Here is a 23173-nt window from a genome sequence, read left to right as displayed (position 1 = left end):
GCAGTTGCATTGTGTTTGTACCGTTTGTACAGATGCCCTGTCAGCGTGTATGTCCATAGAGATATTGTAGTGAGGGACAACCTCCTAGTGACAGAAGAATCACAGTGCGGCGGATAGCATACGCGCCCCAGAGAAGGCTTTTCCGTCTCTGATTGTGTTGTCACATCCAAAAAAGTCGCAAGTTCCAGATTACAAGAGGACGTTTTGTCAAGCGCCTTTCTCCACGTGTGAAACTATGTGATCACCATGTTTAGCTTCAACACCGGATTCATCGTGTGAAGGAATAGACGCTGACTTTTTGTTTTGTGTTTTGTACCGAAATGGCAAACCGCGAGCGAAACAAAAAGATCCTGTTGGAACTGCTGAAGCAGCCGGTCAATAGTCGGTGCGCGGACTGTGGCGCGCCCGGTAAGCAACATTTCATCACTGGTTATAACTGCTGCGTTTGTGTGACAAATACTCACAGGGCAGACTTTTATGAAAAGCTTTCAGATAAAAAATGTTTTATCAGAAAACTCAGATTTACTTTATTATTGTAGTTTTGTAATAATAAACTATAGTTTGAAGAGCTAAGCTGATTGGCATCAGATGATTTGTAAAATGATCAGCTGAGCTACGTCAAGCCCTCGCTTATTTTGTCAGTGCAAACAAAGCAGGATCCTCTCATCCAGGTAGGCCCCGGAGCCCCAAAAAGCTCCAGGTATCCTAGTATACAATGACTACATGGGAATGAAGGCTACTCACTAATGCATGATATGTAGCATAACGGAAACCTGAGTGTTGCTCTCACGTCATCATGACCCCCTGATGAGGTCCCTGTGTCAAACTGTAGCCTACTATAAATAAGGTGATACTATAATAATATAATATACTTTTTATATACATTTCATACAAGAAATGCAGCGCTTATAATACAGAAACTAGGCTACATGCATTAAAAGAGTGCTTAACATTGAAATAGAAAATGGAGGGAAGATGGGTTTAGTATAGGGCTCCCTGAAGCAGCAGTATATGCTATAGTGTTGCATTTGAATCCTACACCTCTTCCTCACACCTCAGATCCAGACTGGGCCTCCTACAAGCTGGGTGTGTTTGTGTGTCTAAACTGCTCCGGCATCCACCGCAGCCTTTGCAGCCGGGTCAAATCAATAAAGCTGGACTTCTGGGAGGATGACCTTGTGGAGGTATGGCTCTGCTTTATCACGCCCCCACTGATGTTGTCATAGCCATGATGTATAAAATGATAATCGCTCTAAATCTAGTGTAACACTTATTTATTAATATTCATCTTTCTTGGGAACCTGGGAAGTTCATGAAATCCAATGGGAATGTGGGCGCCCAAGCAATGTATGAGAAAGCCGTTCCTCCGTACTACTATCGGCCCCAGGAAAATGACTGCGTGTAAGTAGTTTTTCCCAGTGTGTTGACAGTCATCAGAGAACTTTCTTTGTGACTGTGGCTTATGTCTTCATGATGGAATATTTGATTATGTGCAATCATAGACTGCTGACATGGCAATGCCACAAAAAAAAAAGAAGTGCAACTACCGTCTGTAGAAGTGAAAAATGGATGAATTTCTGCTTCTAGATCGAAACTTAATGAATCATGCTCTTGAACCAATACTGTAGCGTTTGTTGACTAGCTGTGGTAGAACTGTGTTTCGTCTGTCTAGGCAAGGCAAGTTTATTTCTATAGCACAATTCAGTCTAATCTAAACGTCTGCTTTTGAACTGCAGCGTCTTAAGAGAGCAGTGGATTCGGGCCAAATACGAAAGGTTGGAGTTCACAGGAGAAACCAAGTATCCACCAATATCTTACACCACAGGTAATGTTTTTCATTGTATCCTGTAAAATGTTTACTGTAGCAGTCTAGTCAGGGCCGCTGCTACGCTTTTGGGTGCCCTAAGCAGAAATTGTCAGTGATGCCCCCCCCCCCCACCCCGCCCCCCCAAAAAAAAAAAAAAAAAACACCGAGAAGCTCGCCATTGCAAGATCTCTGCGACTGCTTTTTGGCACATTTGCCAGCATTTACTAACAGAAAGAACAGCTTAACTTGTGAAAAAACTGCCTTTGCAAAGGAATTGAGTGATAGGATCATAGACTGATTATGAGATAATGGGCCCCTGGGCTTACACTCTTAAAGGGCCCCCCACTTGTCCCTATCCAGTCAGGTACACTGAATTTTCTACACGGATACATACAATTAATGGCAAAAACATATTAAGGAAGTCAGTGTTTCCCACAGGATCTTGGGGTATTGTTGGAGGGACCCTGTACCTTGTTGGGGGGTGGGTGGAATTTTTTTTACCTTTTTAAAGTAAAATGCATCAATCTGGTGCACTTTGTGAGGACATTTTAGAGACTAGAGAGATATCAAATCCTGAGATGCAGAAGGAACATTATTTTTCAGATTTTTCTTAAACAGGCAGCACTCTTTACTCTGCAACTGTAAAAACAGTAGATTGGTCTGCAGACCCATGTTCTATGATGGAGAGGCCCATTTCAACAGATAAAGGGTGGATATGAACAATTTAGAATTCACACATATAAAGTTTATTTGTGTATGTGTGAGGGGGCCTTCAACCCCCTTAGACAGAGCTACTAATGCTGTTGTTTTTAACTTGCTTTTGTATTTCTCCCCTACTAGTTGAGGGGCCCATGATGATTTCTATCTTGTTACATTTTAATGAGTACTTATATTTAGGCTATTCCTTTTTGGACCCTGTTATTGACATCAGTGACTGAGCTCTTTGACTATGCAACATGAAAAGTTACTATCAGTATCTCTGGCTAAGGGCCCCCCTGAGCCCTTGGGCCCCTGGGCCTGTGCCCGGTGTGCCTGTGCAGTAATCCACCCCTGGATAGGTTACACAATTAAGAAAAAACAACGATGGGCCTGTTCATAACTAATTTATATATTTTTTGTAATGTAATGATTATCATGAACTTTAAAAAAAAAAAACTATTTTGGGGGGCCCCCAGACCATCTCTTTTTCCTTTTTAATTAAAAAAAAAAAAAAAATAAAAAATTATATATTTTTTTTTTTTTTTTGGGGTGCCCCCCCCAGGAACTTGGTGCCCTACGCAGTCTGCGTACTCTGCGTATAGGGAGCGGCGGCCCTGAGTCTAGTGATACACTTAACAGTGTGCTTCCTCATACGTATGCAGAACTGTGCAAGAAAAACCTGTTCTTTGGATAGACACACATTGCCAGGACGTGAACTCTGGCCAGATTTGTACTCTTTACAAAATATTTGTTGTTGTTGTACCCCAAAACACATTCATGTTCAAGTTGAAGCCCTCTGTGACGCATTGAATTTTTGGGGATTGAATCTATAGGTTTCTATGAAGGAATGCTGTGGAAGAAAGGAAAAGACAACACACAGTTTTTGAAGAGGAAGTTTGTGCTATCAGAGAGGGAGTTCACCCTGACTTACTTCAACAAGGAAAATGTGAGTTCCCTGCGGCTCTGATACAATTCAACTGCCCTGTACAACACAAATAACCCTCTGGAACCCTTTTTACAACATAATGTTGCATTATTTTAGAGATTCATTGCTTTATGTGTTGGATGTGTATTGATTTGATTTGATCTTTCACTCCTTATCTACCTTACCACAGCTTAAAATAGATTTTCTTATTAAAACAGCTGCAGGCCTACTGAAAAAGAGAAACTACAGCCTACTACAGCCTACTTCAGCCATAAAGCAGCTTTGGAGGCAGGGGGCTCATTTGAGCGTAATGCTAAAGATGATTATACTGTATATCTTTTCTCCATCTTTTTATTTAAATTTTTCAGTATTATGACAACAATGGTAACTGACATTGAACGATGTGGCATAATTATATGCAACAGTTTGTCAGTAACCTCTTTAGACCCTACTTACTCAAACCAAACCATCTCAGGTCAGAACCAGACAGGGAGAAACCGCACACACACACACACACACACACACACACACACACACACACACACACACACACACACACACACACACACACACAATCCAAACCATCAGTCTTTACGTATATGGGCTCAAGTGCAAGGAAACTCTGGTTGGCAGAGTTAAATACAATGGTTTGAAAAAAGATTTTAAAAGGACACTCAGGCACTTTGAACAAAAAGGTCTGGGCGGCGGCCCTCTGCACCAGAATGAGTTTCATTGGGTCATAAACCCAAATATTAGACGAATAAAATAAAATAAATACCTAAGGATGTCACTAAAATGGCAAAAAGAAAATTAGTAGGCTACAAATAGCAATACAATAGCAGCATGATAATAAAATCCAGTTGCCAACTCTGATGTGCACGTCTGTATATTTGTGATCTAGGAGTCCAAAGGCCCTAAAGCTGTCATTCCCATCAAAGACATAAACGCCACATTTCAACCAGAGAAGATTGGTCATCCGCACGGAATGCAGATCACCTACCAAGACGACGATCACACCAGGAACCTCTATGTTTATCACGAGAGTCCTGAGGTGGGAAACACATGATCATCCACAGTATACACTGCAGTAGCCAGCAGGTCTTAAACTGATTGTTTTGCAGTAACTTTTGGAGTTGTGGAGAAGCTCATGGTCTATTCTTCTATTCTAGGAAATAGTCACATGGTACAACGCTATTCGTGCTGCTCGCTATGCCTACCTGAAGACGGCGTACCCAACCGGAAGCGATGGAGAAGTACGCATCAAACCATCTCAAAACCAAATACGCGGATAATATGTTTTCAGTAACTCTGCTCTCTAAACCTGTGTAGGGAATGTAAAATATCAGTTCATTTAACTTTTATGTTTAACAGCTTAACATGTATCCTTTCCATGTCTTATTGTCAGCTAGTACCAAAGATAACAAGAAACTACCTGAAAGAGGGATACATGGAAAAGACAGGGCCATTGGTGAGTTATTAAAGACAACAAAAGAGTTGTTTGCGACAGTAGTGGTAATATCAGTAAGAATGTGTTTCTGTTCCTCTTACATTCATTTAAACACACACACACACACACACACACACACACACACACACACACACACACACACACACACACACCTTCATAAAGGATCAATTGAGGTTATGCAGAAAATGTGTATGAAAAATAAAGTAAAGTAAAGTAGATATAGGCTACCTCACATACAGTATATCTTTTTTTTAACAGCAAAAGGAGCCATACAAAAAGAGGTGGTTCATTTTGGACTCTCAAAATAGGAAGTTGTTCTACTACAAAGGCCAGCTGGTGAGAACAAAACCTTTTCTTGTTTCAACGCAGTGATGCAGTGATTTTTGTTAAGCTAACTTTACACACCCAAATGTCTCAAAATCGTCACACGTTCTCATTAATGGTGAATGTAGGATGCAGAGGAGTTAGGGGTCATCTTCATCGGTACGGAGAGCAACGGTTACTATGCTAAGGAGTGTGTCCCCAAGCATGCACGGGGGAACAAGTGGCAGTGTGGTGTATCGGTGGACACGCCCGATCGACAGTTTGTCTTCATGTGTGAGCAGGAGAGGGAGCAGAGAGAGTGGCTGGACGCCCTCAGAAAGGTCCTGGCCAGGCCCATGTCCCCGCAAGATTACACCAGTAAGCAAAGCACGTGTCCCTTTGTGTTTCAATATGTTGTTCAATATGTCTGGACCTCAGCCACTTCACACACTTAACACAATTATAGCCTCGTCCAGTATATAAGGAACATCTGTGTCTCACATTTATACTCACAGCTTGCACAGACAGCCTTTGACAATGTGGAAGTATTTGTTTAATGGTGAATGTCTTGTTGTGTTTTATCTTTTGTGTGGACCCCAGGAAGAATAGTTGAGACTACGGTAATAATAACTAATGGGGATCCTGAATAAAAAAAAGATTTAAAAAAATGGAGAGATGCAGAGCATCTATCTGGATGCGGCATAAAGTTTATAGAATTAGTTTGGAATCAATCAATGAATTAACTCTTCTTCAAGCATAAGCCAGGCTGTAACATACATTTTTGTTGCCCAACATTGTTTTCAATTAATCAACCTCCCTGGTGACTTCAAAAATGTGTCAACCACATTTGTGACAACCACATTTTTGCCCTTCCTGTTACTGTTGATGTATGCACCTTAAGTCTGAGGAGGACGAAACTGCATCCTGTGTGATCGTCTTTTGCACGACTGATTTATTGATTTGTTCATTTGTATGACCATCTATTACTCTTTTGTCCCTATTTCAGGTGAAGCCAAAATCAAGTATAAAAGATGAACTACACAGATGTGCATCAACATGATGGTGGGGAGAAGATTGCAGTGCTTGAAAACACAAGTGACAGGACTAATGCAGCTAAGCAGACGAGCAGAGACCTGCTGCCGTGCTACTGTGTCAGTACTGAGTGTTCACAATGTTGCCCCCGTCGATGACTGATTCTCATCAGTATGTTGTAGTGAAACATCTTGAACCATGCCTCTGACGGTGCCATCGTGTGGATTAAAGAGACTCCCATTCTCTCACTCTGACTGACAATGGACCTGGAACACCTGTGTCAGTAGGTTAGCACTGTGACATCTTACAATGACTTCTTATCATCATGCTATATTTATGATGTTTTATCAATTTTTCCTTTTTTTCCGAATGAATAAGCATATAATTTTATATTTGAAAATGTGAAAGGTCATTATGCACAAAAAATAAATTATGTGAAAAAATAAAACGCGTGGTTTAATTAATAGATTCCATGTCAAGAAAATATTGGATACAAACTTCAAAACACACAATTTTACTGCAAATTAAAATGAAATTAATTAAATTAATCATTGCCATAACATGACCAGGTGCAGCTTTGATGAATTATGTTTATTATTATTATTAACATAAGTGTTTGCTGCTCAGTGAACCATACGATTGCCACTTATGCTTTCAATAATATATTTTAAATTTATGGGGATATTATGACTTTGTAAAGGTCTGCAAGTGAAGTTATTTAACCGTTGCACTTATGAATGTAACAGAGTTATCTACCAAACATGATTTGATGTGATCCTTCATAAACACAAGTGTCCTAAAAGAACAAAAGGAAAGAAAACAAACACAGAAAAAAAGAAAGCCAAAGAATAAAAGTCAAATTCAATTTTAATATGGCAATATACAATCAAATCAAATGAACTATAGGCCTACTGGAAGCCTGAGGGTTATAACATGCAAGCACATTAACAACACAAATATTTACAAAACTATTATTCACTATTTAACTATCTGCTATTTACTTTAAATATAAGAAACAATAATAGTGTCAATCGTTAAGTTTTTCACCCAACAGAATGCGGTTCCTCTATTTGGCGCTAGGGAGCAGCATAACGCGTTTTTAAATTTCAACTGAAGTTTGTCCTGGACGGCCTGCTGTAGTTGCCGGGTACTGGAGGTCGGGCATGCTCATGAAACAGCCACTGCGAAATGCTATGCGAGCGCCGAAAATATTGTGAATAACGTGAAATAACACAGGCACTACGCACAAGCTATTCTTTAAATAGAGTTCCCACTGAGCTGGCGAACCGCACGGTGAGAGGAAGCGCGTGGAAAACCCGAAGCGAGCGCCGAAAAACTGTCCGTCCGTTTTGTCCTACAAAGGCGCCGAGAGTTTGACAGCGGCAGGACTTCAGTGCGCAGGCCCCGACGTTAGGTAAACTGCATCCAGAGGACTACATGAAACAATAAGGACCGTCCTTTCTGTGGTGGGAAGCAAGCAGAAACATGAGGAAGGACGTGAGGATACTGCTCGTCGGGGAACGTAAGTAGCGACTGTTGTTGTTAATCCTCAACACGGATGAGCCTGAACGCCTCCTGAGCTAAAATGCTATAGTGAAGTGCTGGATGCTACAGCTAAAGGGTTCATAGAGATCCTTCAAAAGTCTTGCATGCATTGCCATTGAAAACAACAGTCTTAAAACAAGGCTTTAATTGGTATGAAATGTCAAATTGTAACAGTCTTAAAAATGCAAAGACTTGGCGAGAGGGATTTTATCAATCTTTTTTTCCTGATGTTGCAAGTAGGCTATTGGCAATGGCACCATAGCCATTATTTTAAAATGCTAATTTACAAATAACTCACATTAACACAGGTGCATGGTATGATCCAATTTCGTTAGATTGCCACAATTTAGCGACATATTCATATCCATATTATGTCATTGAGTTGCAAAGAATGACACACCAAATTGAAAAATATACATTATTTTGCAACAGTTGAAGTAGGCAAGATCTTTTAACTTTTTGATTGGACCAAAATAATTCATGTTCTGTGCTAAATTGTCCCCTAGCCCAAAGCAATGTATGTCATTTTTCTGTGTGTTCTCCAGTGTGAATGAAAATAATATCTCTGTTGTTCCCTATTTGTCGTTGCCAACAAAGCATCTCATGGTGCATGACAGCTATGTACAGAGTTTGATACTCACCGTTCCTGAGAGAGGGGCAGCCAAAATCCTACATGCCCACTCAACTTTAGTGTTGTGAAGCTCAGTTTGTGGGTCATGCAGATAGACTGCCCATACACTGGGTGGGGAGGTGCTTCAGAAATGGTTGCAATTAAGGATTATTTCAACAATCGTTTTGCCTACGACTAAATATCTGTCTGTCCAAAAGACAAAGATGTTTATTGTACAATAATAAACAGACAATAGTTTCAAATTGTTGTAACTGCGCCAATAAAATAGATCCTGATGGGTAAACTACACAAATCCTAATATTTTATAAGATGGTGATAGACTTACGGAATGATCAACTAAACGCTTCTATCGCGGCAAGCAATCCTCCATTACAAAGGATTTATTTGGTAATATACTTAGCTTTGTAGATTTTAGCAGTGATTTCCTAAATGTCGTCTTGTTTCGATGTGGTGTTCCATGTAAATGGGTATTAACGTAAACTGACTACTATTTCCCTTTTTAGGCAAAGCTTTGCATTTCCTAGCGCAGGAAAGGAAATATCACAAATACTAATCAATCTTGAATAACAGTGCAAGTTTTAGTCAATATCTCCAATGCATCCTTCAATGGCATAATATCAGATCATATTTCTTCACCTTATGTTGTGGCTTTGCACTTAGCTGGAATCTAGTGAATGCTAATTTGAGAACTGTGGCACATTGCTGCAGCTCTTAACCCTCTTCAGCTGCTCTTATCTCTGCCCTCTCACTTAATACATTACCCATACCACTCAATAAAAAAAACACAAGAACAGGGAGGTTGAATGTAATAATGACCCATTGTCAAAGACTTGTGTTATACATACTGTCTTTCTTTTTGCCTGTTCAGCCAAGGTGGGGAAGACATCACTGATAATGTCCCTGGTCAGTGAGGAGTTTCCTGATGAGGTAATGTATCACCAGTTTACACAATTAGTTCTGTAGCTGCCTGGTGTTCCAGTCATTAAAAACACCTCTGTGTTAACATCTTCCAGGTTCCTCTCCGAGCCGAGGAGATTACCATCCCAGCTGATGTCACCCCAGAGAGGGTGCCCACACACATTGTGGACTACTCAGGTAAAGCCTCCCTCTAGTTCTAAAACCATACTACTGCTACCTCCATTTGAATAGGACCGGGTTGATTTGCTAACATGTAAACACTCAACACCTTTCTGACACCTGTAGAGGCTGAACAGTCGGACGAGCAGCTGTTCCAAGAAATATCAAAGGTTGGTCTGACCTCATTCCCACTCTGATCTTGTATATTGGCATTTCCTGTGCACAATCACAAGTTAAATATTGGCATTTGTCTTTTACAGGCAAATGTTATCTGCATAGTTTACTCTGTCAACAACAAGAAGTCCATTGAAAGGGTGAGCGTGGTTTTCTCATCTAAATACATAGCAGCAGAATGTCTGGAATTTAAAATGGGAGGCTGCATATGCATATTAATCTGATGAAATACATTTTTGTTTTTTTTTAATGAACGTTTGCTCCGCGGCTACAGTGTTTGAAGTTGTGCTTTACTACCCTAGGTGACAAGCCACTGGATTCCCCTCATAAATGACAGGACAGACAAGGATAGCAGGTGTGTTCGTGTCCCCTTAATAGACGTTTGTTTGTTTGTGTGTATATAGTTCTTCCCTCTGGGTTCATGTCAGCTAGACGGGTGGTTCTTTGTCTTCAAACTTATAAACCATTTATGTTGAAATGCTATATTGTCAATTTGCTGATTTTTTTCCCGCTAGCTTATTTGGCTCAGTTGACATAGTCGGCATGCTTTATGCTAGGCAGAAGGCTCTGATTTTAATTTTGGATTGGTTGCTTTAAAGCATATTAATGTGTTGCCCTATCACATTGGAGAGGCTGCACCCTGAGAATCTTTGGCATTTTTCTCTTTAAAATAATCGCTTATACGATAAGGCTATCATCAAAATAGTTAAAGAATGCTTCAAATAATCAATTAATCGTTGCAGCTTTATGTAGTAATGACTGTGACTGTATTGCAGGGTACCATTGATCCTTGTGGGCAACAAGTCCGACCTGGTGGAACACAGCAGCATGGAGACCATCTTGCCAATCATGAATCAATACCAGGATATTGAGACCTGTGTAGAGGTAAGGGATCAATACACAGACATACACCCATGCATGTATGTAAACCTTTTGGATCCATTGTTGGGAGGCCCCATTCTGTTAAATGTCAAGGTAAACTTTGAAGAAGCGCTTGAGAGCGATCAATTGGTAAAGTGACTTTCGGAGCGAGGCTGGCCGTGTGCCGGGCTCCTGACTCCGCTTACACTCTGACTGAGTCGTGAATAGATTTATATGACTGAACCCAAGGCCTGCTGACTGACGGACTGCAAGAGTGTGGCTGTCATGAAGGAAGCTGCTGGCACCCCCGTCTGCATTACAGCCTAATTCAAATTTCCCTCTGTTGCATGAGTCATGCGCTCCCCATGTGGATTATTTACAAGATTAAAAGAGGGAGATGTGGAGGACGTGAGAGAAGGCACATACAGAGACTCACAGCTGGTGAAAGACAAGTGAAGCAATGATTTACTGCCGGCTGTTATTTTTCTCACCAGGTCCAGGGGGCTGTTTGCGTGTCCTGCTTCTCTAAATGTAGAACATTTCTGCTTTAGGCTTTTTCTTTATCAATAGTAAAAGAAAGATTAAGATATATTTTTTAATTTAAGGAGCAGTTCCATAATTTGAAAAATACTCAATTGACTGTTCTGCATTGAAAAAAAAAGGTACTTAAGTTTAATTAAGTAACCATAATGGTTTACTTATATACTTATTTTTGAGAAGTTGTTGATTTAACAAAAACAAATTAAAATAATTCTCAGTTCTCTGTAGACAAGTTTGAAATGTCCTGATAATGTTGCTCCAGTGTTGCTCTTGCTCAGATCTTATTGACACACACACACACACACACACACTTTCCCCAGTGCTCTGCCAAAAACCTGAAGAACATATCCGAGCTGTTCTACTACGCCCAGAAGGCTGTTCTCCACCCAACAGGGCCCCTGTACTGCCCAGAGGAGAAGGAGGTGAGCTCCACACAGTAAATGTAGAAACAGCATCTTTACTTGTCATAGGAGGAAAAATCACAGATGTGTAATAACATGAAGGCTCAGTAGGTAAGAACAGACAGTGTGTCAGCATTTACAAAATAAATTTTATTTGCTGGAAATAGTATAGTAATAGTTACTATTACTATTGGTTCAAATATTGCTGCATTATTCATGTACATGTAACAACCTTTAAATAATCCCTTTTATTCTGTGTTCCAGTTAAAGCCTTCTTGCATTAAGGCTTTAACTAGAATCTTTAAAGTGTCTGACTTGGACAACGATGGCATCCTCAACGACAACGAGCTCAACTTCTTCCAGGTAAAGATTTGTCCACTCAATAGTTTCCCTTGACAACATAATTTTCATGTCTACATTGGAGGTTGAAAATGGAACCAGATAAGTGTGAAGTGTGTATTAAACTGTGTTGTGGAGTATAACTGGCAAAAGGGTTAAACTGTTTTAGGGTTGCAGGCTTAAACATGCACCACACAAAAATCTCTCTTGTTGCTCACATGAATGAAATGCTTGTGTTTTGGTACGTCTGTAGAGAACGTGTTTCAATACACCTCTGGCAACTCAGGCCTTAGAGGATGTGAAGAACGTGGTCAGGAGGAACATGACGGATGGAGTCAAGGACAACGGACTCACGCTCAAAGGTCAGACACTCCACAGTACACCATTCCCATCCAGTCTTTTATTTAAAAAAAAATGGCTGACTGCTTAACCCCGTTCTTTCTCCTGTCATTGCTTCTTTCATTGCAGGCTTCCTGTTCCTGCACACCCTCTTCATTCAGCGAGGTCGACACGAGACCACGTGGACTGTGCTCCGGCGCTTTGGTTATGATGATGACCTGGAGCTCACACAGGAATACTTGTTCCCCATGTAAGTGTAGACTCACAAGGGGGTTTGTGACTCTGTATTTGGAATTTTATTTTGAAAGTGCAGTGGAGATAGGAAAGAGAAAGCTGTTTGAAACATATATTATAATATTAATTTAGCAGTTCATTATGATTGTGATTTTTAATTTTTTTTTGAGATGCATTGCTGCCCCGTAGGTAGCCTAACGGCCTCCACACACATCCTGCATCTACCTCTGGAGCGCGTCGCGTTACCTTACTGCTGCCTCTCTCGGACTTTTCTCGGACACACATGCAACGCTGCTGGAGCGTCGCTGCAGATGTGCCTCCGACTCGCCTCAGCAGTGCGTCTGAGGTTGGATGTGTGGCCGCTCTACGTTGATTTCACAGTCTGTGACAAAAAGTCAGACGCAGACGCGAGGTAGACGCGCAGTAGAGGTAGGATGTGTGTGGGGGCCGTTATAGCATATTAACAGCAGCAGCAGGTGTGTTGTAATACATTAGATTAATTCACACTTGACAGTTCCCCCTGACACCAATAGCAGAGTCATTGGTCATCTCTTGACTGTTAATAGTAGTTGATATTACTATAGTTATTATATAGAATTTATATAGTGCTTTATTGGAGGTCATTCAAAGACACTTTACATCAAACATATAGAAAATCATACTTTTAGAAAAAGAAAACAAAATACAGACAGAAAAAATAAAAAATTGTCTGATTTAATCGTTATCGTAATTTTTCTCAGAAAATAATCGGCATCGGCACCCAAAAATCCATATCGGTCGGGCCTTACTCTATACCTATTGGAAACCCATGGATATTAAATTTACTGTCTGAAGCAAAAAGTGAAATAATTAAATCTTAACATTTGAAAAGTTGGAACCAGGATAACATGATGTGAAATGTATAAAAAATCTTGCACATATTTTTATTAAAAATAATGTAGTGATAACATGTAGTATGTACGGTATCCATTTAAATTCATAGTGAAATAGTGTATCTTAATTTCCTCCTCTCTAATGAGTTGGTCTGTTTATTTTTATGACTTGAAGTGATTGATTTTTTTTGTCACATTTGAAGGAAACCATCGTAAATGTGTGACAATGTTTCAGATACTTCTGTTAAATGATGATTTATTGCAGGATAAAGATCCCCCCTGACTGCACCACAGAGCTGAACCACAACGCTTACCTCTTCCTCCAGAGTGTCTTTGACAAACACGACAAAGTGAGATTTTTTGCTTCCTTTTTAACTTTGAAAAAATACATATATAACAAAATACAGTTAAAATCATTTTAAGCTTGTCCCTTTTTGTTCTCATTTACATTAAATGATCTTCCATCCCATTTGTGTTCATGTGCACCAGGACAGAGATTGTGCGATGTCGCCAGAGGAGGTGAAGGACTTGTTCAAAGTGTTTCCCTACATGCCCTGGGGTCCAGATGTCAACAACACCGTGTGCACTAACGAGCAGGGATGGATCACATACCAGGGATACCTCTCCCAGTGGACGTGAGTGTGGAAAATATCTATTATTATACACACATGCATAGCATACCTATTTTTAGTTTTCTACAACCTGAATGCATTAACTCTACTGTAGGACATCTGTTGTTATGTAGAATACACTGGTCGTTTTAAAGTATCATGCTCACGTAAATCTCTCCTGCCACTGGACTCATTATAACTTTTGAGTTTTCTGTGTTAAGGTTAACAACATATCTAGATGTACAGCGTAGTTTGGAGTACTTGGGTTACCTGGGCTACTCCATTATCTATGAACAGGAGTCCCAAGCTGCTGCCATCACAGGTAAGGAAACATATTTAAATTCAACTTCCCAGCAACACTGCTTGTAGATTAACCACTAGACAATTTATTATTTATTTTCTTATACTTTATTGTAGGAGCAAAACTAGCTTATCATCTGACTGTTATTGTTCACAAGAAGATAAATAAAAATTAAGGAGAAGAAAAAGTTATACATAAAAGAAAAGGAGAAAAAAATAAAATAAAACTAGACAAATTTGTATTGACTCTGTTTAGAATACCGTGCCACTAATCAGTATCTGCATTTGTTTACTACCTTTTTTTTAAATTAGGTTTCAAGTTTGCTTTTTGTTAAAAAATTTAATACAAATTGAAATGCAATGCATCACTCAAAATACGCATTCCTTGTTCTTTCAGTGACACGTAACAAGCGCATCGATCTGCAGAAGAAACAGACCCAGCGCAGCGTCTTCCGCTGCAACGTCTTGGGGGCCCGGGGCAGCGGCAAGAGTGGCTTCCTCCAAGCTTTCCTGGGCAAGAACCTGCAGGTCCCTGGAATTTATGACTCAAATCATTTTAATCTCCCTTTCAAAACCTGTATTCAATTCTCAGAGGGTTTAATACCACAAGAAGACGAGTTGATATTTATGTTGAAGACTTGTGTATGTATTGATGGACCTGTGTGGAAAAAAACTGTCACTTTTCTAGGCAGCCCAATCTGAAACAAAAAAAGATGCAAATAAACTTGATCCACCCTAGAAGAAAAAAGCCACAGTCGGAGGGGACCATTTTATAAACGATAAAAAGCCTTGATTAGTGTCTGTTATTGACCTTGTTTTTTATACACCACAGCGACAGAGGCGGATAAGAGAAGACCACAAGTCCTTCTATGCCATCAGCACAACCTATGTTTATGGTCAGGAGAAGTACCTGCTGGTAAGAACAATGTTTTCCTCATCTGCCCTTTTGGATTACTGTTACATAATCTGGCTGTATTACACTTTACTCTGTATGGGAATTAATGCTCTGCAAAACGTTAATCCCTCCATCTGCACCCACCCCATCTCTCTCTCTCTTTCTCTCTCTCTCTCTCTTTCTCTCTCTCTCTCTCTCTTTCAAGCTCCATGAGGTGATGCCAGATTTCGACTTCCTGTCAGAGGCGGACCTAGCCTGTGACGTGGTCTGCCTTGTGTATGACATCAACAACCCCCGCTCTTTTGAATACTGCGCCAAAGTGTACAAGGTATGTGGCAGAAGATTTTTTTTTTAAATTGGAAGCATTGAGGCTCGTAATGCCCGCTGTACAGTTTAACCACCACTCATGCTCAATGGTTGTGTTTGGCAGCAATACTTCATAGACAGCAAGACGCCATGCGTGGTGATCGCCGCCAAGTCGGACCTGCACGAAGTACGGCAGCACTACAGCCTCTTGCCGCAGGAGTTCTGCCGTAAGCACAAGCTCCACCCGCCCCAGCCGTTCACATGCAACACGACCGACGCGCTCAACAAAGACATCTACACTAGACTCACCACCATGGCCATGTATCCGTGAGTACTCAACCTCTTTGTGGTCTCATATCATTAACCCGTTACACCTCTGTGAGTCCTGCAACCTTGTCCCCATAGGCCCATCTTTTTCAAGTCGTTACCTTTTACTTTTCAAGATCAATCTTTTGACTTTATAAATTGTCTTAACTCCTTGAAGCTTTCTTCAACAGAAACTTATTGTCTAAATGTTTAAACCATTTGATCTCCTGCTCTCTAGGGCATTTGAGTAGTAAGGCTTTGATATGAACAAAAGAGCTTCCTGAGAAGCAAGCGCCTGACTGCCCAGACAATGCAGAGTAAATGTAATCTATTGATTGAGAGTGAAATCTGTCTCCAGGGAATAGAATCTTTAAAATCTAGTAGTTTAAGTTAGTAACCAGTGCATGCTTTTTCATCCTGAGGTGGTTTTAAGATATTTAAAGTGTTAATGCTTTATATTTATGGTTTTCTTACAGTAAAGAAATACTACATGTATTCATAATACACACGCATCATACCGAGTTTTATGAATCTGGAGTAATTTATATGAATATATGGGTCCACGTTTAAAAACATACCTTGACAATTACACAGATCATATAATAGTCACATTTTAAACCGATGTCTAAATGTACTGTCTATTCTTTTTGGTGGGACTTATTTGCTTTTTTCCTTTCACTTTTTTTTCAAACTAAACTTTTTTTCTAATTGTTTTTTTGCTAAGGCATCGGTTTTTATCTGCTTTACTCCCGTTACTCCAACAGAAAATATTTTTAAACTGTCTAACTTGAGACAGTAAGACAATAACTAATACTGGTGTCCTTTTTTGTTTTTAGTTAAGGTTTGATGCTTTGTTTTCGTAGGCTGGTTGTAGTTACTGTTAACTGGGGAAACAGGTCAGAGAACAGTTTCTGTGGTCAGAGCCAAAAATTAGACACTACCGATTTTAGAGATTAAAAAAAAAAAAAAAAAAAAAAATGTATTAGCCATCCTCAGTCTGTTTCATTTGTTGTTACCGTTCCCTTCCTTGCTCTCTTTATTTCTCCTCGTGTTTATTCTCCTTTTAAAATGTAGACTTTGAAAGTTCATTATTAATGTTGTCCATTCTTGTGTGTATTTTTCTTTGAGTTGAGGAATATAAATTGCAGCAGTGCAGGTTTCAGCTCATTAGTGCAGTATGTGTTTTCTTAACTCAGATCCTTTGGTTCAGTTTAGTGGTTAAACAAGATTCTTTTTAATCCTGGCTTTTGCCTCCTCCTCCTCTGTGTGTTTTGTCTCTGTATGGTGGTGAATACACGCATTTTTGTGTGTCTTTCCGCAGCCACGCCCGTCTCCGCTGCATGTGTGCCTGCAACAGGTGCACCTATTGCCTGTGTCAGAACCTCCTCAAGTTGGAGCTGCTGCGCAGTATTAAGGCCCAACTCCGCAGGGTCGTTTTCAACAGGTTGATACGTAGAATAAACTCTAGTCTTTTAACATAGACTCCTTCCTCCTCACTGTGTGTCCCACCCTTGGGTCACAGAGAGGCTCCTTCTCCACCCAAGCTCTCTAACCCCGGTGATGGTGACTGTTTCCTCTGCTTTCCCTCAGTGCTCACTAGTGCTATGCTTTACGCTGCATATCCACTGCAGGGAATAGAGAATAGGAAATGTGACATTGTGTTATTCACAGCTACAGGGTCAGCCCATTCCCTTCTCTTATTTCAGTAAAAGTCTGTCTCGGCTGCTTTGTTGGCAAATGATGAGCTATTATTTTATCCGAGGACTATAGTGGTATGATAAGACATTTTGTTAATATGGCCACATGTCGTTTTAATTCACTTCCTCTGTCATATACAGTATACAACCCGTCAGTCATATTAGGTCATTTCTTGGTTTCTGCTCCAGCTCCATCCAGCCCACCGGTGCTCTGTACAGTTTGACAAAGCGAGGCGTGACCATGTTGTGCCAGCTAACACACAGGAAGGTGACGGTGTGTCAGATTCCGTGTGAAAAACGCATGATTTAATTTTGCATCTGTAGTGCTTTATTCATAATACTGACCCCTATACATAACATAAGGATAGATACATTGTTTCAGTGCATTCTGAATCATAGAATTATAAAAGATTATAATGGGGCTCACTGGTAGAGTGACACCGGTTAAGGCAGAAGTCGTTGCCGCAGCAGACCGGGTTTCGACTCTAACCTAGGCTGTTTACTGCATGTCTCCCCTCTCTCCCATTTCAGCTTTGTGCTATATTATTACTACCTAAAAAAATAAAAATGAAAATATCTGAAAAACAAAAAAAAGTCTATGACCGATTATCATAATTTTTGGTACTCCAGTTATAAAGCTTTGGGGGCGTTGCTCTGCTGCTTAATGCCACTTATTTTGTTGCCCATATTGTTGAATGTGGTGAAGCCAAAGAACATTTTCCTTTATTTTACCTTTGGTAAAATAAATGATTGAAGTTTTAAGTTGAGTGTTAACAACTGACCTACTAATAGATGTGTTTGTGCCATTCTGTCCTGCAGTGGATATGCAAACTTTGAATCAGCAAAGCTTTTTAATCAGCACAGAAGATGAGAGAAACACAACCATTCTCTCTTTGGTTTGTGCTTCGTTCAAACTGAAAACCTAATTTGAAATCTGCATGTTTTGAAATACAATATTTAAATTTTCCCTGTCTTTTAATTTCTCTGTGGCAGGCACCAACCTTCATCCATTTTTGAAGAGTGCATTAACGATTCCTCTATGAGGTTTTCAGTCTTGCATTGTCCAAATTTCCATTCCTAACCCCTGAAGTCCAAACCCACAGGAGACACTTGATTTTGAAAAGCCCAGGTTGAATTGTATCCCGCCTGTACATGTGCTAAAATAAAAAGTGCTCTTTACTTGCTCTGCTGTGGGTTCAGACTTCACATTTAACAGACTGATATTTCAAATCAAATTGTGTTTCCTTTCATATGTTTAAATCAACTGTATTGTACCAATCACCCTGTCATTTCATCCTGTGTTTTCTTGTATTTCCTGTCTTTGTTTTTTTCCCTTCAACTCTGTAGGTGTTCAAACACAGGCTTTTGGCTGCCCCTCTTCCTCTTTCTCTTGCACGTTTTCACCCTCTGCTAATATGCCTGTTGTCATGTTGCATGTTCATGTTCCTGTCTGTTTAACCAAAGGCATGCCTCGTTCCTACAAAATGTTGCCGTCTGCTGGCAGCTTGGGAGTAGGTTTCTCACCTGTCAATCACAAAAGGAACGAAAGCTTGGTGTTCTGGATAAGATAGGGGAGGTTTATTGAGCCACAGGGTCTGAATGGCTTTTTTATGGTGTTGGATTGGGCAGAAGTTTGTTCTGTATGTTTGGCTGATTCTAGAAAATCAGTGTTTATTTTATTTATTTTGCCCAACAATAGCATAAAATGAAGTGCTTCTGTTTGGTCGTTTATGGACCCAGTCAGAGCTGCATAATGTTCTGTTGCATCCTGCACTAACCATTTGTGCTGGTGCCTTTTTAAGCCTCTTAGAAATGTTTACTTATAATAGAGACTGACACTTTTAATAAGCCAACACACCACATTGAATGCCCAAAGTTTTTTCTGAAAAGTGAGTTGGTTGACTGGGTTAGATGATGTTTAAATTTGAAATGTTATGAAATTGTATTCATGTTTCTCTTAAGGATACTTGCACTCGTGCAAGGAAAACAAAACATCACAAATATATTTTTCAAATCAATGTAATCCGTTGACAAGTCCAGTTTGGCTGCCATGTGGTGTGTGTGTGTGTGTGTGTGTGTGTGTGTGTGTGTGTGTGTGTCTAGCTTTTTCTTCATTGTTTGAAGTTTGCGGTGACATTGGAGCAGGTGTGCGGTCTTGGTCTTTAAGGGTGTTGGGTGGTGATTGAGGTTCCCTACTTTTCGCTCTTTGTAGAGCTGGTTGAGACATCATAGTTTTCCCGTCATATTATTTAAGTTAAATCACAGATTTTTACACATTTTTGGTGTAACTTGATACTTAACATATGTAATTTCATCTACAGAATAATTCATTAGGTTTGTTTTAATTTAAAACAGAAAATGTAAATGTGTTAACAATGGTAATGACGATGTCTTATAAAATCAAAAAGCAAGTACAGACTTGTTATACTGTCACTAAGCGTCCTTGGGTTGCTTGAAAGGCGCTATATAAAACAAAGCTGTTATTATTATCACAACAGTTAAATCCCTCTTAATATGCTAGCTAATTTATTAATTGTTATAGAATTATGTTTTAGATAAATATGTGCATTTTTGAATTTCTCATAGTGTGCCGTGATAATAAACTTGATATGTTTTGTGTTATGGTCAGCAGTTAATGAATCCTTTTTGAAAACAGCCGCTAGTTCGGCCCCAGTCAGTCTCATATGAGGTATCTCCCAGCTCTAGTATAGAGTGTATCTGTGTATGTGTATGTGTGTGTGAGAGCACACCCGAGGCAACCTTGTGTGTGTGAGGCTTGTTGGCTGTGTGGAGGCTGTGTATGAGGGGGGTAGCGGCAGTCAGAGGAGGATTTCAGCCGTCTCCAGCATGGAGGGGTCCATCTTTAAGGAGGCCTCTGCTGAGCAGCTAATTCCCCCCAGAAGGTAAAGGCAGAATCCACATCCACAGACAGAAGGATGAATATAATTGATGTGAACAGACGGGCGAGTACTTGTTTGATTGGTTCAACTATTATCTTAACAGCTATGGCCATTGCACGTCCCGAAGCTTTGTAGACAATCCTGTTGGAGTCTTTGTTTCCAGTGTTCCACATTTTAAGAAATATGATTCATTTCTTTCTGGTGGAGAGTTTGATGAGAAGATCAATATCACCACTTTCTGTTCATTTAAATATAAATCTACAAAAACAGCTGGTTAGCTTAGCAAAAGACTGGAAAAGGCCAGCCTGGCTCGGTCAGAAGGTAACGATCTACCTAGTAGCACCTAAATTATCATGTTTTATGTTGTTTGTTTATTCTGCTCAAAAACACAACTGCTAAAACGAAAAACTGCAATTTTACGGTGGGTTATGTGCTGGACTATTTCTTGACATGGAGCAGTGACTTGTTGGAGACTCAATTTGTTGCAACTTTACATTCTACATTTCATTGCTTGCTTCTGTTGCAGTCCGTTTAGTTACCACGTGTCATGACAGATCAGCAATATCAGTGTAATAAATGTAATAATCCATTGTATTTGTTGCTAGTCTTCTGCCCCTACATGCAATTTAGAGCAGTTGCTTCGTATAGTTCAACGCTTCTCCTTTAAATTATTTCACCCAACTACTTTATTGTCAGGTCCTGTTCCCCAAAACTCAACCAGATGTCAAGAAAAAGCATGTGGTACTGTTTCAAGCTGGTATCAAATGGTAGTACTGATGTCCATCCATCATTTAAGATAACTGATTCAGGAAGTTTCTACTGAAGAGAGAGAGAGAGCACGTGACTTTTTTTTTGTCATTTGGTTACTCATCCCCCTTAGTGTTTAACAGTTATTCTACAGCGCTCATCATATTAGATGCTACCAATTCTTCTTTTTTTTCACCCACTCTCTGTTTCTTGATTCCATTCACAGACACATGGCTCAGGCCGATCTGAAGAACTCCACCTTCTGGCTGAGAGCGAGCCTGGGTGCCACTGTGTGTGCCGTGCTGGGCTTTGCCATGTACAGAGCGCTCCTCAAACAGCGGTGATGAGACGGCATCCGACAGCTACTTCCTCTCCCCCCCTGCGGTCCCTCTGTTGACTCTGCCCCCTCCCTCCTACCAGAAAAAAATGAAAAAACGACCGGCTGAACGACCGACCGACCAACACGGACCCACACCTCATACCCCAACTCCACCTCATCCCCTTTTCCCACAATGCAACGGGGGCAAGAAACTACTAGGTTCTTTTTATATGCATTTAAAAACAAAAGAGTGTGGTTTTTGTTTGTTTATGTTATGGGGAAAGAAGCAGGTTACATTTGAAAGGAGATCACTTGTCCATCAGTCATTTTGGAAATGTTGACGCACTGTGATCTGTTGGTCTAGTCTAGTTCAGGTCACACACTCGCTGGATGTTTTCACACGATCCAGCCCTCCTCTTTTTCTTTTTTTTCCTCTCAGGAAAGTATTATTAGTTGGACGGTGTGAGTCCAGAGAGAGGCAGCCATACACAGAAACACCATAAAGGGACTTGAATCTGTTTATAGTTGTGTATATGCAGTATATAATGTATGTATTCCTCAAGAGTTTTAGGATTGGACCCATAGACAGCATCACAAGCCAGACAAAACACCTGCAGCAGGTGTTAGTGCTACATCTAACACTAGAGAAGCCATGGATGTCATGCACTTGTTTATTTTGTGTGTTAATTTATTAACCTGTTTTCTTTTGTTTTCTTGTCTGTCGTGAGCGCACTGCATGAAACAGATGGAGGGATTTACATTTTCCTTGTATTTTTGTATTTAGTATTATCAAAGCTGTCCTCCATGGAATATCATGACTCTGCTTCTGTTTTTAATTTCTGGTTTCAAATAGAGCTTTGTTCCTAGTATTATATTTTTATGAAGTTAGAGGCACCATAGAGCATTGTTAACAACAGCCATTCAGCGCACCTCTCCCACCTTAAAACTATGGAAGGATTTCTTCTCATTCTTCTCTTTTTCCAGCATTTACAATAAATACATTGTATGATGTGGCACAGACTTGTATGCGTGCCATCGGGTGAAATGACAGCTTATTTAACAAAAGGAAAATAAATTAAATGGTTTTAAAAAATCTGTAATAAAAGACATTTACACCCACTGATGTTGTTGTGTGTTGGTGTCATTGGCACAGAAATGTGTGGTATTAAAGTTGCTCATTTCAAAAGTAGATGTGGGATGTGTATTTGATCAACTGTTGTTGAGAACAACTGGGACTTCTGTGAAGCCAAATAGAGAAGTGAGTAAATGATGCGGCCGTGAGCAATACTGCTTTTGTGTGATGAGGAAGTCCCACCACATACACAGGTAGACAGGACTTGAAACGAGTGGTAGCCACAGTGTGAAGTTACCAGAGGACCAACATGTCTATGAATAGCACCAACTTACTTTTTGAGGGCTTTCTGATGAAAAGAAAAGATACTTTGGTAAGTAACAAACTATTTTGGTATTTAACGTGTATATGATAATAAAAAGTGACTGGTTGCTTGCTGTTCATATTTGATTTTTCTTTCTTTAGAAAATAAGGTGGGTGACGTATTGGTTCAGGCTTCAGAATGCAACCTTGTTCTTCTATACAAAGAAGAATGGCAGCGCTGTAAGTAGACATTACTTATGCTGCAAAGTATTTGAATTAACGCACAAGTGTATTACATTCATTCTCAACTTCACATTTCCAACCTTATTGTCTTGTTGATTTTGCTCTCCACAGTCACACTTGAGAGGGCATTACTACATTTACACAGTAAGTCCTCCACTAATTAGTTGACACACTTTTACTCAATGATTGAACATAATTACATATTCCAGGCAATCATACTTAATTTC

The 23173-nt window shown here is 40.0% G+C and overlaps 2 protein-coding genes across 5 annotated transcripts; both read left to right on the top strand.

The window, feature by feature from the left end:
* The first annotated feature begins 173 nt into the window (after positions 1-173).
* Positions 174-6648, top strand: adap2 (ArfGAP with dual PH domains 2). The gene is made up of 11 exons (XM_080043145.1): positions 174-408; positions 1060-1184; positions 1310-1401; positions 1737-1825; positions 3340-3452; positions 4333-4482; positions 4601-4684; positions 4837-4899; positions 5158-5235; positions 5352-5580; positions 6209-6648. The coding sequence occupies exons 1-11, from the start codon at positions 321-323 to the stop codon at positions 6235-6237; spliced, it is 1140 nt and encodes a 379-aa protein (XP_079899271.1). The 5' UTR covers positions 174-320; the 3' UTR covers positions 6238-6648.
* A 744-nt stretch (positions 6649-7392) lies between these two features.
* On the top strand, positions 7393-22223 carry rhot1a (ras homolog family member T1a). Of its 4 annotated transcripts, XM_080043470.1 has the most exons (21): positions 7393-7756; positions 9279-9337; positions 9424-9505; positions 9614-9657; positions 9748-9801; positions 9964-10016; positions 10438-10546; positions 11383-11484; positions 11728-11826; positions 12056-12164; positions 12271-12391; positions 13513-13597; positions 13737-13882; positions 14080-14180; positions 14556-14686; positions 14991-15074; positions 15259-15381; positions 15484-15686; positions 16987-17109; positions 17552-17638; positions 18710-20203. In XM_080043470.1, the coding sequence occupies exons 1-21, from the start codon at positions 7720-7722 to the stop codon at positions 18774-18776; spliced, it is 2019 nt and encodes a 672-aa protein (XP_079899596.1). In that variant the 5' UTR covers positions 7393-7719; the 3' UTR covers positions 18777-20203. The 4 variants fall into 4 exon arrangements, with proteins under 4 accessions (XP_079899596.1, XP_079899595.1, XP_079899593.1 ...); XM_080043469.1 differs by lacking the exons at positions 17552-17638; positions 18710-20203 and adding an exon at positions 21236-22223; XM_080043467.1 differs by lacking the exon at positions 17552-17638.
* The last annotated feature ends 950 nt before the right edge of the window (positions 22224-23173 follow it).

The sequence above is a fragment of the Ammodytes marinus genome (genome assembly GCF_949987685.1).
Source record: "Ammodytes marinus genome assembly, chromosome: 16".
Lineage (NCBI taxonomy): Eukaryota > Metazoa > Chordata > Actinopteri > Uranoscopiformes > Ammodytidae > Ammodytes > Ammodytes marinus.
The sequence above is the reverse complement of the archived record's forward strand: the minus strand, read 5'-3'. Positions and strand labels throughout refer to the sequence as shown.